Below are 16,698 nucleotides of genomic sequence, written 5' to 3'. Positions count from 1 at the left end.
GGTTGTACGACAGAGTCGTTACCGGAGGTAGTGAAGGAGGAATCCCCCTTCGAGAACCGCCGCCGGTAAACTACACTACAAGGCTAACATCGGAGTATGTAACGAGGTGTCACCCTCGGTACTCGATAGTAGCCCTACAACATCGTACCTCGCTAGCCGAGAGAGTCCGGGAAGGCGTGTGCCTGCCACAGCCGCGGTGCGGTTGGATGTTTAGTCACACCTCGCTAGTCGAGAGAGTCCGGGAAGCGCTGGTGCGCACACCCTCTCGGGCTCCTCTCAACCGCAGGCTTCCGGGCCTAATTTGTCACTGCCGGTGGTCCTACTGGGCCTTCTGCGGGTCTGAATCCTGGCCCAACTCTCTTGTTGGGTTTCTAGTCGTATTCAGGTTGTGGTGGCCGAGTAGGTGGCATTTAAAAAAAACTAGTATTTTTGTTTCGTTTTTTACTTTATTTATTTTATTTTATGAATAACTTTACTAAAAAATAGATTTTTGAGTTATTCTTTTTCCTGCTATTTAATACTATTGTGCCACTAGCCCCGTGCCCTCCTATACCGAGCAGCAAGAGAGAGCAACGCGAAACGGGCTCTCAGCTGCAGGAGACGATCCTGAAACAATTGCTCTGTTTTAGAAAAACGGTCGCGGCTGACGCAGAAGCAGGATTGGTTTGGTCCGTCCGATCAATGACCGATCCGATGGTTGCCGAACCGGCAGACGAAGGAGCGCGGTCAATCAGTTGAAGGTAAGCTTTTTTCCTTACACCAAAGGCTTATTATCAAAACTCCAACACAAACTAGATCATCTCTCTCGGAAAAATCCAACACAAACTAGGTTTCCTCCTCTGCATCCACCACACAACGCACTCACGGCCTAACACAATCACCATGGCGCCAAGCAGCACCAACCGCGGCCGCCGCCGCGTGGTCCTCCTACCGCTGCCATACCAAGGCCACATCAATCCCATGCTGCGCCTGGCCGCCGCGCTACACTCCCGCGGCCTCGCCGTCACCATCCTTCACCCGGAGACCCGCGCGCCGGACCGCCGGAAGCTCCCGGCGGACTACCGCCTGGTCACCATCCCGGACAACATACCGCCGGAGCTCGCCGCGTCCGAGGACATTGCGTCCTTCGTCTTCGAGCTGAACAAGAACTGTGCGGCGCCGTTCCGCGACTACCTCACCGGCGCCCTCAGGGAGGAGGAGGGGGAGGACGGCCGCCTCGCCTTCGTGGTGGCGGACGTGGACTGGTACGCGCCGCTCTCCGTGGCCAGGGAGCTGGGCTTGGCCGCTCTGGCCCTCATGACCAGCAGCGCCGCCAGGTTCCTGGTGTACATGGCGTACCCAAGTCTGTGCCGGAAGAGCTATTTGCCCGTCCAAGGTAAGACCAAACTGCCATTGTTGTGTTCTTTGTTTGGAGTTTGGAGGTCTATCTTTTTTTCTTTTACAGTTTGTCGAACGAGAGAAAATTATAACCGATTGATATCCGCATCCAGTGTATTTGCACCACGGATGTCCATACCCGAAAACAAAGACACAATTAACCAGTGTTGCTAGATTTGAACTATCATTACCATAACAGTAGTAGTACAAGTACTTGCATTTTATCCGTCTACTAAAAGATAGTACTTGCATTTTAAAGTGGAACCTGATATATATACGTGTCGCGCCATGGAAAAATACCACAGGGCATAGGAGTAGAAAACTCAGGATATATGCAGTGGAGATGGTCGGAGATAAGGTTTTGGAGGCCCGCCCAATCGCCAACCAACAGTCATGCATGTGCGGTTTGTCGGATTCAGCTTTGAAGAAACAGACGTAGATCGATGGATCTAGTGCACGTACGAAAATAGGATCAATTGCATAGCGTGTGTGTGTATCCATGTCCGTGGGTGTGTGACTAGTCCGTTAGCTAGATCAGCAGTTCATATTGCCTACTCAAAATATTGGTCTGTGGTATATACTCAATGATTGTGCTCATGTCTCTCATCTGTCGAGAGTCAAATTTGAACACTACAGTCGAGGAGCTTCCCCCCTTCGTTTTCGTTGTACGAGACTTGGATTCCGTCAAGGACATGGCTGGACACCTCGCGTACGCCGATCTTCTCGCCCACATCGTCGCCGGCGTGCGGCAATCGTCCGGCCTAATAATCAACACGTTTGAAGACATCGAGGGCATGGAGATCGAGAGAATCCGCAGCGAGATCACCCTCCCGGTGTTCGCCGTCGGCCCTCTGCACACGATGACATCGTCTTCGTCAGTAGAGAGCAGCCTATTGAAAGAAGATCGCAGTTGTTTGGATTGGTTGGACTTGGACACACAACGGCCAAGCTCTGTGATCTACGTGAGCTTTGGGAGCCTAGTGGGCATCGACACACACGAGTTCTTGGAGATCGCCTGGGGCCTGGCCGACCGCCATCGCCCGTTTGTGTGGGTGGTCCGGCCGGGGCTGGTGCACGGTTGCGAGTCCAGCACGCTCCCCGAAGAACAGGCCAATAGCTCCTGTGCGACGTCTTTTTTGTGAATTGGAAGCAGTGCGACATCTTTCGATGAAATAGCTCTCGTGCGATGGTTTGCAGGGAGAAAATAGCTCACGGCCACACATGCGATAAAACCATAGTCAACTAGTCCAATTTGCGTTAAGTCATGTCTTACCTAATTTGGGCCCAAATTAATTAGCACCGCATCTCGTGAAACTGCCCGACTAGAGCTGTCCGAAACTGCCCGACATCTTCAGTTCCGGCGGCGGCTACGGCAGTGGAGCCCTCTTTCTCGGCGTAGCCCCCTTTCGGCGGCGGCGGCGGCCATGGTGGTGAGTGAAGTCGATACTCTAGTCCCAATCCCCTCCGCCTTGTAGATCTGAGCTCTCTGTTTTGCTTGGTGAAATCGATAGAAGGTGAGAGGGGGCGGCGCGGTGAGAGGAGCCCTTGGTCAGGTCGAGAAGGAGCCGCCAGATTCAGCTTCGAACAGGTAATTCGCCTCCCTTCCGCCCATTTTGTGAGTGCGATTGAAGGCAATCTTTGCTCTGTCTGACGCTGTCCGCCCGCCTATAACAGAGGGAATGCTGCTGAAACATTTGAATTTGCAATCAATTTTTTTACATCGACGGCAAAATTAGTTGATGGTAGCATTGAGAACATCCAGAGAGACACAATTGTGAAATGAGAGGTTGATTGTGCAGAAATTGATCCCATTGAGATACAGTCGATGGAAGAGAAGGCAGTGAGGAAATTGGTGGAGAAAATTGGGGAAACTGTGCTTTGGGGTCCAGAGCAAGAGGTTTCACTATTGCGGTATGATGATTTCCAAGGAGAGTATGTCAGAATTGAAGATGGTGAAGATATTGTTGTTTAAATCGATAGGCAAGAGGGCTGGGCAAGCCTCAGGGCTGAATTTTTTGCTGAGCTCGTTGATCTGAATATTGACTCGAAGGTAGGTTATGTGCCGTCACACTTGGCTATGCAGAAGGCAGATGATGATTGGGCTTCGCAGAGGCATATCGTTCTCATTATTACGGATCTAACAGTAATAGCCGATGGAGCTAATGCACATGCAGAAGAGGGAAATGTTAATGTTGTTGATTGTAATGCAGTTGAGTTGGAGGAGCCTACTGATTTGGTCATTGCACCAATTGCTGATACTGAGATGGCCAAACTATTTGGCATTCCAGTCGATGACAGAGATGAGGAGGAGAGGGATGAAGCTAATACAAGTGATAATGATGACAGAGAATTGAGTGATGTAGATGAACAGTTGATGAAAGATGCTGCAGATGATGTAGATGATGCACATGATGAAGAGCTAGTGCATGTGTATGACAAAGAAAACCCTGTCATTCGAGTGGGGAAGTTGTGTCCAAACATGGATGAGTTCAGGTTGTCTTTCAAGACTTATGCAGTCAGACATCAGTTTGATGCCAAGACAGTTTGGAATGATAGAAAGAAGTTTTATGCTAAGTGCAGAGGTTTCGATGGTAGTGGTAGGAGGGCTTGCAAGTGGTACATATCTGCTAGACTGCAGCCTGATGGAAGTACTGTCAGGGTTAACCAAATCCCTAATAAACATACTTGTCTCACAAGTTCACAGAAAAAATCAAGCATGACATCACAGGTTTGGCTTGCAGAAAAGATAACTCAAATTTTGGCCAAAACACCCAACACTACTGCAAAAAGACTTGAAGTAGACTTGGAAAAGTTGTACCCCATTAAACTGCATTATACCACAGTGTGGAAGGCTAAACAAAGGGCAATGAAGAATTTGTATGGTGATTGGGCAAACACATTTAGGCTGCTTTTCAATTTCAAAGCAGAGGTGGAGAAAAGGTCACCTGACAGTGTTGTCGAGATAGATACTAATAATTGCATTTGACCGAGGAGGTCCTTGGATGAGGTTAAATAGCAACTCATATATCTCCGTTGTGGTGTTTGCGTAAGTAAGATGCGATCCTACTAGATACCCTTGGTCACCACGTAAAACATGCAACAAAAAAATTAGAGGACGTCTAACTTGTTTTTGTAGGGTATGATTGTGATGTGATATGGCCAACGATGTGATGTGATATATTGGATGTATGAGATGATCATGTTGTAATAGAAATATCGACTTGCACGTCGATGGTACGGCAACCGGCAGGAGCCATAGGGTTGTCTTTATACTAACATATGTGCTTGCAGATGCGTTTACTATTTTGCTAGGATGTAGCTTTAGTAGTAATAGCATAAGTAGCACGACAACCACGATGGCAACACATTGATGGATGATCATGGTGTGGCGCCGGTGACAAGAAGATCGTGCCGGTGCTTTGGTGATGGAGATCAAGAAGCACGAGATGATGGCCATATCATGTCACTTATGAATTGCATGTGATGTTAATCCTTTTATGCACCTTATTTTGCTTAGAACGACGGTAGCATTATGAGGTGATCTCTCACTAAAATTTCAAGACGAAATTGTGTTCTCCCCGACTGTGCACCGTTGCTACAGTTCGTCGTTTCGAGACACCACGTGATGATCGGGTGTGATAGACTCAACGTTCACATACAACGGGTGCAAAACAGTTGCGCACGCGGAACACTCGGGTTAATCTTGACGAGCCTAGCATGTGCAGACATGGCCTCGGAACACATGAGACCGAAAGGTCGATCATGAATCATATAGTTGATATGATTAGCATAGGGATGCTTACCACTGAAACTATACTCAACTCACGTGATGATCGGACTTGGGATAGTGTAAGTGGATCATGAACCACTCAAATGACTAGAGAGATGTATTTTTTGAGTGGGAGTTTAGCATATAATTTGATTAAGTTGAACTCTAATTATCTTGAACATAGTCTAAGTCCACTTTGAATATATTTGTGTTGTAGATCATGGCTCACGCAAGTGTCATCCTGAATTTTAATACGTTCCTAGAGAAAGCTAAGTTGAAAGATGATGGAAGCAACTTTGTAGACTGGGCTCGTAATCTTAAGCTAATCTTACAAGCTGGAAAGAAGGATTATGTCCTTAATGCTGCGCTAGGAGATGAACCACCCGCTACGGCTGATCAGGATGTTAAGAACGCTTGGTTAGCGCGTAAGGAGGACTACTCAATAGTTCAATGTGCAGTCTTGTATGGCTTAGAACCGGGACTTCAACGTCGCTTTGAGCGTCATGGAGCATTTGAGATGTTCCAGGAGTTGAAGTTTATCTTTCAGAAGAACGCCCGGATCGAGAGGTATGAGACCTCCGATAAATTCTATGCTTGCAAGATGAAGGAAAACTCGTCTGTCAGTGAACATGTGCTCAAAATGTCTGGGTACTCAAACCGTCTGGCTGAACTGGGGATTGAACTCCCGCAAGAAGCTATCACTGACAGAATCCTTCAATCACTGCCGCCAAGCTATAAAGGCTTTGTGTTGAACTACAATATGCAAGGGATGAACAAGTCTCCCGGCGAGTTATTTGCGATGCTGAAAGTCGCAGAGTCTGAACTCCGTAAAGAGCATCAAGTGTTGATGGTGAGCAAAACCACTAGTTTCAAGAGAAACGGCAAAGGCAAGAAGGGCAATTCGAAGAAGAGCGGCAAGCCTGTTGCCAATCCGCCGAAGAAACCCAAGGCTGGACCTAAGCCTGAAACAGAGTGCTTCTATTGCAAGGGTATGGGTCACTGGAAGCGCAATTGCCCCAAGTATCTGGCAGATAAGAAGGCGGGCAAAGAAAAATCAGGTATATTTGATATACATGTTATTGATGTGTACTTAACCGGCTCTCGTAGTAGTGCGTGGGTATTTGATACCGGTTTTGTTGCTCACATTTGCAACTCGAAGCAGGAACTGCGGAATAGACGAAGGCTGGCGAAAGACGAAGTGACGATGCGCGTAGGAAACGGTTCCAAGGTTGATGCAATCGCCGTCGGCACAGTGTCACTTCAACTACCATCGGGATTAGTGATGAACTTAAATCATTGTTATTTAGTGCCTGCGTTGAGCATGAACATTATATCTGGATCTTGTTTATTGCGAGACGGTTACTCTTTTAAGTCTGAGAATAATGGTTGTTCTATTTCTATGAATAACATCTTTTATGGTCATGCACCGAATGTGAGAGGATTGTTCATATTGAATCTTGATAACGATACGCATATACATAACATTGAGACCAAAAGAGTTAGAGTAAACAATGATAGCACCATATTTTTGTGGCACTGCCGCTTGGGTCATATTGGTGTAAAGCGCATGAAGAAACTCCATGCTGATGGACTTTTGGAGTCACTTGACTTTGATTCACTTGACACGTGCGAACCATGCCTCATGGGCAAGATGACTAAGACTCCGTTCTCCGGAACAATGGAGCGTGCAAGTGACTTGTTGGAAATCATACATACCGATGTGTGTGGTCCAATGAGCGTGGAGGCACGCGGCGGATATCGTTATTTTCTCACCTTCACTGACGATTTAAGTAGATATGGTTATGTCTACTTGATGGAGCACAAGTCTGACACATTTTGAAAAGTTCAAGCAATTTCAGAGTGAAGTGGAAAATCATCGTAACAAGAAGATCAAGTTCCTACGGTCTGATCGTGGGGGTGAATATCTGAGTTTCGAGTTTGGTACTCACTTAAGACAATGTGGAATTGTTTCGCAGTTAACACCGCCTGGAACACCACAGCGTAATGGTGTGTCCGAACGTCGTAATCGTACTTTGTTAGAGATGGTGCGATCTATGATGTCTCTTACTGATTTGCCGTTATCATTTTGGGGTTATGCATTAGAAACAGCTGCATTCATTTTAAATAGGGCACCATCGAAATCCGTTGAGACGACACCATACGAACTGTGGTATGGCAAAAGGCCAAAGTTGTCGTTTCTTAAAGTTTGGGGATGTGATGCTTATGTCAAAAAGCTTCAGCCTGAAAAGCTGGAACCCAAAGTGGAAAAGTGCGTCTTCATAGGTTACCCAAAAGAGACAGTTGGGTACACCTTCTATCTCAAATCCGAGGGCAAAGTGTTTGTTGCTAAGAACGGAACTTTTCTCGAGAAGGAGTTTCTCTCGAGAGAATTGAGTGGGAGGCAGAAAGAACTTGACGAGGTTGTCGAACCTCTCATCCCTCTGGATGGTGGCGCAGGGCAAGGGGAAACCTCTGTCGTTGCGACGCCGGTTGAGGAGGAAGTTAATGATGATGATCATGAAACTCCAGTTCAAGTATCTGTTGAACCACGCAGGTCGACGAGATCACGCGCTGCTCCAGAGTGGTACGGTAATCCCGTCTTATCAATCATGTTGTTAGACAACAATGAACCTGCAAAATATGAAGAAGCAATGGTGGGCCCAGATTCCAACAAATGGCTAGAAGCCATGAAATCCGAGATAGGATCCATGTATGAGAACAAAGTGTGGACTTTGGAGATACTGCCTGAGGGCCGCAAGGCTATTCAGAACAAATGGATCTTTAAGAAGAAGACGGACGCTGACGGTAATGTGACCGTTTATAAAGCTCGACTTGTGGCAAAGGGTTTTTCACAAGTTCCAGGAGTTGACTACGATGAGACTTTCTCACCCGTAGCGATGCTTAAGTCCGTCAGAATCATGTTAGCAATAGCTGCATTTTTCGATTATGAAATCTGGCAGATGGATGTCAAAACGGCGTTCCTTAACGGTTTCCTTAAGGAAGAGTTGTATATGATGCAACCCGAAGGTTTTGTCGATCCTAAAAATGCTGACAAAGTGTGCAAGCTCCAGCGATCCATTTATGGACTGGTGCAAGCATCTCGGAGTTGGAATAAACACTTTGATGAGGTGATCAAAGCATTTGGGTTTATACAAGTGGTTGGAGAATCTTGTATTTACAAGAAAGTGAGTGGGAGCTCTGTGGCATTTCTAATATTATATGTGGATGACATATTACTGATTGGAAACAATGTAGAGCTTTTGGAGAGCATAAAAGGTTACTTGAATAAAAGTTTCTCTATGAAGGACCTAGGAGAAGCTGCTTACATACTAGGCATTAAGATCTATAGGGATAGATCAAAACGCCTGATAGGGCTTTCACAAAGCACATACCTTGATAAGGTTTTGAAGAGGTTCAAAATGGAACAGTCCAAGAAAGGGTTCTTGCTAGTGTTACAAGGTACGAGATTGAGTAAGACTCAGTGCCCAGCAACTGATGAAGATAGAGAGCATATGCGCTCTGTCCCCTATGCTTCAGCCATAGGCTCTATCATGTATGCAATGTTGTGCACTAGACCGGATGTTAGCCTGGCCATAAGTATGGCAGGTAGGTTCCAGAGTAATCCAGGAGTGGATCACTAGACGGCGGTCAAGAATATCCTAAAGTACCTGAAAAGGACTAAGGAGATGTTTCTCGTGTATGGAGGTGACGAAGAGCTCGCCGTAAAAGGTTACGTCGATGCAAGCTTTGACACAGATCCGGACGACTCTAAGTCGCAAACCGGATACGTATTTATTCTTAATGGGGGTGCAGTAAGCTGGTGCAGTTCCAAGCAAAGCGTCGTAGCAGATTCTACATGTGAAGCAGAGTACATGGCTGCCTCGGAGGCGGCTAAGGAGGGTGTCTGGATGAAGCAGTTCATGACGGATCTTGAAGTGGTGCCAAGTGCACTCGATCCAATAACCTTGTTCTGTGACAACACTGGTGCCATTGCTTTAGCAAAGGAACCAAGGTTTCACAAGAAGACCAGACACATCAAACGACGCTTCAACCTCATCCGCGACTACGTCGAGGAGGAGGACGTAAATATATGCAAAGTGCACACGGATCTGAATGTAGCAGACCCGCTGACTAAACCTCTTCCACGGCCAAAACATGATCGACACCAGAACTGTATGGGTGTTAGATTTATTACAATGTAATTCACATGGTGATGTGAGGGCTAGATTATTGACTCTAGTGCAAGTGGGAGACTGTTGGAATTATGCCCTAGAGGCAATAATAAAAGTATAGTTATTATTATAATTCTTGTATCAAGATAATAGTTTATTATCCATGCTATAATTGTATTGAATGAAGACTCATTTACATGTGTGGATACATAGACAAAACACCGTCCCTAGCATGCCTCTAGTTGGCTAGCCAGTTGATCGATGATAGTCAGTGTCTTCTGGTTATGAACAAGGTGTTGTTGCTTGATAACTGGATCACTTCATTGGGAGAATCACGTGATGGACTAGACCCAAACTAATAGACATAGCATGTTGATCGTGTCATTTTGTTGCTACTGTTTTCTGCGTGTCAAGTATTTATTCCTATGACCATGAGATCATATAACTCACTGACACCGGAGGAATGCTTTGTGTGTATCAAACGTCGCAACGTAACTGGGTGACTATAAAGATGCTCTACAGGTATCTCCGAAGGTGTTAGTTGGGTTAGTATGGATCAAGACTGGGATTTGTCACTCCGTATGACGGAGAGGTATCTCGGGGCCCACTCGGTAATACAACATCACACACAAGCCTTGCAAGCAATGTAACTTAGTGTAAGTTGCGGGATCTTGTATTATGGAACGAGTAAAGAGACTTGTCGGTAAACGAGATTGAAATAGGTATGCGGATACTGACGATCGAATCTCGGGCAAGTAACATACCGAAGGACAAAGGGAATGACATACGGGATTATACGAATCCTTGGCACTGAGGTTCAAACGATAAGATCTTCGTAGAATATGTAGGATCCAATATGGGCATCCAGGTCCCGCTATTGGATATTGACTGAGGAGTCTCTCGGGTCATGTCTACATAGTTCTCGAACCCGCAGGGTCTGCACACTTAAGGTTCGACGTTGTTTTATGCGTATTTGAGTTATATGGTTGGTTACCGAATGTTGTTCGGAGTCCCGGATGAGATCACGGACGTCACGAGGGTTTCCGGAATGGTCCAGAAACGAAGATTGATATATAGGATGACCTCATTTGATTACCGGAAGGTTTTCGGAGTTACCGGGAATGTACCGGGAATGACGAATGGGTTCCGGGAGTTCACCGGGGGGGGGGGCAACCCACCCCGGGGAAGCCCATAGGCTTTGGGGAGACACACCAGCCCTTAGTGGGGTGGTGGGACAGCCCCAAAGGGGCCTATGCGCCAAGAGAAAGAAAATCAAAGGAAAAGAAAAAAAAAAGAGGGAAGAAGTGGGAAGGGAGGGGGACTCCTCCCACCAAACCAAGTCCAACTCGGTTTGGTGGGGGGAGTCCTCCCCCCCTTGGCTCGGCCGACCCCTTGGGAGTCCCTTGAACCCCAAGGCAAGGTCCCCCTCCCTCCTCCTATATATATGGGGCTTTTAGGACAGATTTGAGACGACTTTCTCACGGCTGCCCGACCACATACCTCCATAGTTTTTCCTCTAGATCGCGTTTCTGCGGAGCTCGGGCGGAGCCCTGCTGAGACGAGATCATCACCAACCTCCGGAGCGCCGTCACGCTGCCGGAGAACTCTTCTACCTCTCCGTCTCTCTTGCTGGATCAAGAAGGCCGAGATCATCGTCGAGCTGTACGTGTGCTGAACGCGGAGGTGCCGTCCGTTCGGTACTAGATCGTGGGACTGATCGCGGGATTGTTCGCGGGGCGGATCGAGGGACGTTCGGACGTTCCACTACATCAACCGCGTTCTCTAACGCTTCTGCTGTACGATCTACAAGGGTACGTAGATCACTCATCCCCTCTCGTAGATGGACATCACCATGATAGGTCTTCGTGCGCGTAGGAAAATTTTTGTTTCCCATGCGGCGTTCCCCAACAGGTATCAGAGGATGGCAAGGTTTATTTCTCCAAATTTTTTATGGCTTTAAAGCCTTGCATCGATGGCTTCAAAGCAGGATGTCGTCCATATTTGAGAATAGACTCATCATTTTTGACAGGCAAGTGGAATGGTCAGTTGGCAGCATGTAATGCTCTAGATGGACATAACTGGATGTTTCCAGTTGCTATTGGCTTGTTTCAGTCAGAGACAGAGGCTTCATGGACATGGTTCATGATGCAGTTGAAAAGATGCTTAGGGCCAGTGTCACCTTTGGCAATACACACAGATGCATGCAAAGGTCTAGAAAATGCAGTTAAAAATGTGTTCCCACATGCTGAGCAAAGGGAGTGCTTCGGCCATTTGTGGATGAATTTGATCAAAAAATTCAGAGGAGATGAATTTGGGAGAATGTGGCCAGCAGCAAGATCTTACACTAAACAGACACATTCATATCATATTAGTAAGGTAATGGCAACATGTGAGGAGTTTGGTACATGGTTGAACACCTACTATTCTTTATTATGGTACAGGTCAGGATTCAACACTGTCATCAAGTGTGACCATATCAACAATAATTTGGCAGAAAGTTTCAACAACAAGGTGAAGCAGCTAAAAGATTTGCATGTGCATGACATGGTTGATCAAATCAGGATCATGCTCATGCGGCTCTGGGAATTGAGAAAAAAGATTGCTGATTGTCTGCAAGGTGATAAACTTCCAGCAGTGGTGCAACAGGTGGTCAACAGAAGTAGAGGTCTTACACATTTGTCTGTTGAAAAATCATCACTGTGGGGTGCTGAAGTTAGAGATAACAAGACTGGAAGGAGGCATGTTGTTAATACTGAATTGCATGATTGCAGTTGCCTCGAATGGCAGGCCACTGGTAAACCATGTGATGATGCCATTCTATTCTTAGCCGGCCAACCAAAGATAAATATGCATCCATATCTGCATGAGTATTATTCGGTTGCAAAATTCAGAGCTGCATATGCAACTCCAATTCCACCTCTTACAGATCAGGAACAATGGCCAGAAGTGCCGCTTGAATATTCCATGTGTCCTCCTCTAACAAAAAGAAAGGCAGGCAGACCTAAACAGAGTAGATTCAAAGCATGGTTTGAAAAAGGTGGGAGTAGTAAGAAGGGCAAGAAGGACAAGAAAGATGCAAAGCCAAAAAGGGCTCAAAAGGGTAACAAAAACAGATGCAAAAGGTGCCAAATACTTGGGCACACAGAGGGATCCAGACTATGCATTTTCTCTCCTCCTAATCCGAGAAAGTATGTGCTTGTTTATCTGTGTTTGTTCATATTCTGATTTTGTTTAAATTATAAATATGTGGCATGCTTTGTTGTTTTCAGGAGGAAGCTTCCAAGTCAGCCTATTGTTGTCAAACAGTGTTGGCCAACAAAAAGAGCAAGAGTGAGTGGCAGCAGAAGGCAAACAAGTCAGTGGATGCAACAGTTTGGTGCTGCAAATGACGAAATTGAAGCTGTGCACACTGTCGAAACTGAAGCTGTGCACACTGTCGAAACTGAAGTTGTGCACACTGTCGAAACTGAAACTGAAGCTATGCACACTGTCGAAACTGAAACTGAAGCTGTGCACACTGTCGAAACTGAAGTTGTGCACACTGTCGAAACTGAAACTGAAGTTGTGCACACTATCGAAATTGTCGAAACCGAAGCTGATATCGAGTTTCATGAGGCGATAGCATCGAGTCCAGTGAAGAAAACCAAGATGATCAGTGAACTTGTGTGTGCAGTACAACCAAAAACAAGAAATGCCAAGGCGAAGAAGGGTACACGGCGTGGTCGGAAGAGATAGAACTGTTGATCATTTGAAATTTATGGCATGTAATAAAATTTGTTGGGCACTATGTACCCACATGTTTCCATCAAAACTTGTTTGATTATTATTGTTTTCAAACTGAATTTCAAATTTGATGAAAAATAAAAATTTCGGTTTAAATTCAAATTTGGAGTAAGTTGAACTTTTGACTCGGGTATGATATTTCAATGATACCACAACAACTCAAATATGGTTGTTATGTCATCATTCTGAGCTCTTTTGTTAAGTTAGAGCCATGGTCATGAAAAATGTGTGACAAACGACCTCATAAGGTAGGGTAAACGTCATCTTCTTAAAGACATTTTCCTGCAAATGTATATAAACCATGTTCATATATATTTTTGGTTGCTATGCAACATAATAGGACTATGGGCACAAGTTTTGATTTTTTTTTTCGAATTATTTGTGCTCATTTGAAAAACAGTCAACTTTTTCACAAAAATGTTGACCGACTCAAAATCAAAGTTTATATTTTTGTTTGCTAAGTATGTGATGTAAAATGACAATGTGTGCTGGTTTTATATTTTTTTGATTTTTTTTGAATTAATTATGTTCAACCCTAGCTAATTTCGTCGATATCGTGAACGTGTGAATTTTGGTTTTAAACTTTGCATATAACAAGTTTCCATTTTTTTATAGCAACTCACTTGAATAAGTACACAATGTGCGCTGGTTTTGTATTTTTTGATTTTTTTTTGAATTAGTTATGCTCTACCCTAGATCATTCCATCAATAACATGAATTGTGTGAATCTTTTTCATTTAAACATGGATATAACATGAATCAATTTTTTTATAGCAACGTAGTTGCATCAGTAGACAGTGGGAGAAAGTTTCATATTTTTTTGATTTTTTTTTGATTTTTTTATGCTCAACCCTAACCCACTACAACCCTAAACACCGAAAACCCAATCCTAAACCCCTCCATAGTACATTGTACATTGTAACAAAATCCCATCTTCTTGAATCCATTTTCCTGCAATTGTATATATACCATGTTTATATATTTTGTTTGATTGCTATGCAACATAATAGGACTATCGGCACAAGTTTTCATTTTTTTGATTTTTTTTTTAAATTATTTGTGCTCATTTGAAAAACAGTCAACTTTTTCACAAAAAACGTTGACCGACTCAAAATCAAAGTTTATATTTTTGTTTGCTAAGTATGTGATGTAAAATGACAATGTGTACTGGTTTCATATTTTTTTGATGTTTTTTGAATTAATTATGTTCAACCCTAGCTCATTTCGTCGATATCGTGAACGTGTGAATTTTGGTTTTAAACTTTGCATATAACAAGTTTCCATTTTTTATAGCAACTCAGTTGAATAAGTACACAATGTGCGCTGGTTTTGTATTTTTTGAATTTTTTTTGAATTACTTATGCTCTACCCTAGATCATTTCATTAATAACATGAATTGTGTGAATCTTTTTCATTTAAACATGGATATAACATGACTCAATTTTTTTATAGCAACGTAGTTGCATCAGTAGACAGTGGGAGAAAGTTTCATATTTTTTTGATTTTTTTTGAATTTTTTGTGCTCAACCCTAGCTCACTGCAACCCTAAACCCCATAACCCCGGAAACCCCATCCGAAACCCCGCCATGTTTATAGCCGTCGATCATTGCTGAGTCAGCGGTTGGATCTGACCCCGCCATGTTTGTGATCCGCCCGTGATCCGCGTGTGCTGACTGGCTGGCGAGCGGTGGTTTGGATCGAGGGCCCAGTGAGGGCCTGTCCGTTGGATCTAGTCAGTTCGGTGAAGATCCGACGATTGGAAATGAATCGGTGCATGGATGTGGCGTACGCGCCTCTGACTTTGTGTGCTTCTTTGTTGCATGACACGCGTCGGTTTTTCTGCATGCATGCACGCGTCGCATCAGAGCCATTAGCAGCGCAGTCTGAATGGGCTTTGAATATGAGGGGGGCGTGCTCGACTCGGTGCACCGACGAAAGTTTGAACGGCGGGCGTGCTCGACGCAGTGTGTGAATCGGCGACGCAACCTTTGACCCAATAGGCAAACGCAAATGGGCGGCATCCATTAATTGCTGCAACTGAATCGACGAACCGCAACCGACGCAGCCCCTGCTATTTAACCCTCCTCTGCCCCGTGCACATCTTCATCTTCCTCCTTGCCCTCCTCACATCCAAGCAACCGCAAGCCCCGGCATGGAGTTCCACGGCCCGACGTTCAGAGCGCCCGGCACCAGGCCGGAAAGGATGTACCCCGCTGGGGTCATCGTGGAGAACCAGCTCCGGGTCTGGGCCATGTCGCGCTGGCGGGGTGGACGGGAGTTCGCGAGGCTCTTCCTTCGCGCCCTCTATCGCCACCTCCCTGTGGGAACTCCGCATATGTTCACCATCGACGAGTCTCGCATGGGAGGAACGGGCATGATCATGCGCTTCCGCAACCCCTACGACGCGTATCACCTCCTCGGCCGTGTCTGGTTTGGCGGGTGCGAGTTCATCTGCTTCACCACCTATAAGATCTTCACCGACCTCGACAGCATCTGGCCCAACGAGCACGCCATGCACACCCTCCCCTACAACCTCCCGCCGGCCGACGACGAGGAGTGAAGACGCGCGCCCGTCACCCCTCCATGCCGGGTTTATCTTAGTTTAATCTTTCTATCGGATCTGTAATGTTAAACACTATGTTATCTGTAAGTTTATTGTAATCGCCCGTACTATTGTGCCCTACGTACTGTTGTGCCAGTTTATGTGATGCCCGTGTTTATATCGGGCCCGTTTATATCTTATCTATATTGTGCACATCTATGTGTTTATTTGGGGCTATCTGTAAGTTTATATATTTATCAGTGACCATGACGCAGTGCACCAGGTATTGGGCTGATCCTTTCTTCTCACCATTCATGGTTCTGTGTTTATCTTGTCACCATTCACCAGGAACTAATCTCTCGTTTGGTTGACCCAGGAGCAGCAGGGCCCGGAGCAGCAAGGCAGCAATGGAGGGGGGGACAATGGAGCGCTGCCGCAGCGACAAGGGGCTCCGGTTTGGCAGCCAGAACCTGTTCCAGCCGGGCCAATTCCAGCCAGAACAGGCGATTCTGCAGAAAAGAACAGCGAGTAAATGCCAGAAAAGAAGCAGCCATAACCTGTTCCAGCCACTATTCCACGCATCACAGTCGTTCTCAAGCGAGTAAGCCCAGGAAAAGGAGTAGTCAGGAGACGTGCATGACGTTCCTCAAGTGTAGTTGCCCCGTGTAGTACTTGCTCTGTAGATTTTACACTTGTATCTTGCAGGCCGCTTAGGCCATGTTTGTAAATAATACAAATCAGATTAGATGTTCAACCCTGTTAAGATAAATGAACTTGGATTGTTGTATATAATCCGTCGTTTTTATTTCCTATTGAAAATCATACATGACCAGTCAAATAATTTTGGGCCTGGTTATTCCTATTGAAATCAGTAGTACCTTTTGTAAATTACACCTTTGGGCCTGGTTATAATCCGTCGTTTTTATTTTGGGCCCAACATCTATTCGCCAGCCCACGAATAATTGTTTTGTACTCAAACTGAACTTTCTTTGGTCTCGCACTCGGCAGTCCAATTTTGTTTTTTTTACTGCAAACTGAATTTGGGTGTGTACTCT

At 45.4% G+C, this 16,698-nt stretch overlaps 1 protein-coding gene across 2 annotated transcripts; it reads left to right on the top strand.

The window, feature by feature from the left end:
* The first annotated feature begins 542 nt into the window (after positions 1 to 542).
* On the top strand, positions 543 to 12,792 carry LOC123410786 (DIMBOA UDP-glucosyltransferase BX8-like). Of its 2 annotated transcripts, none has more exons than XM_045103726.1 (2): positions 543 to 1,375; positions 12,588 to 12,792. In XM_045103726.1, exons 1-2 carry the CDS (start codon positions 883 to 885, stop codon positions 12,650 to 12,652), a joined length of 558 nt encoding a protein of 185 aa, XP_044959661.1. In that variant the 5' UTR covers positions 543 to 882; the 3' UTR covers positions 12,653 to 12,792. The 2 variants fall into 2 exon arrangements, with proteins under 2 accessions (XP_044959661.1, XP_044959660.1); XM_045103725.1 differs by lacking the exon at positions 12,588 to 12,792 and adding an exon at positions 1,993 to 2,558 and having other exon boundaries at positions 715 to 1,375.
* Positions 12,793 to 16,698: the final 3,906 nt, after the last annotated feature.

This window comes from Hordeum vulgare, chromosome 7H (genome assembly GCF_904849725.1).
Source record: "Hordeum vulgare subsp. vulgare chromosome 7H, MorexV3_pseudomolecules_assembly, whole genome shotgun sequence".
NCBI lineage: Eukaryota > Viridiplantae > Streptophyta > Magnoliopsida > Poales > Poaceae > Hordeum > Hordeum vulgare.
The sequence above is the reverse complement of the archived record's forward strand: the minus strand, read 5'-3'. Positions and strand labels throughout refer to the sequence as shown.

Excerpts from the sequence above, each read along its gene's own strand:
- LOC123410786 (XM_045103725.1), top strand. The coding sequence starts at position 883 with ATGGCGCCAAGCAGCACCAACCGCGGCCGCCGCCGCGTGGTCCTCCTA. Across the intron at positions 1,376-1,992 it reads GAGCTATTTGCCCGTCCAAG|AGTCAAATTTGAACACTACA; the intron begins GTAAGACCAAAC and ends TCATCTGTCGAG.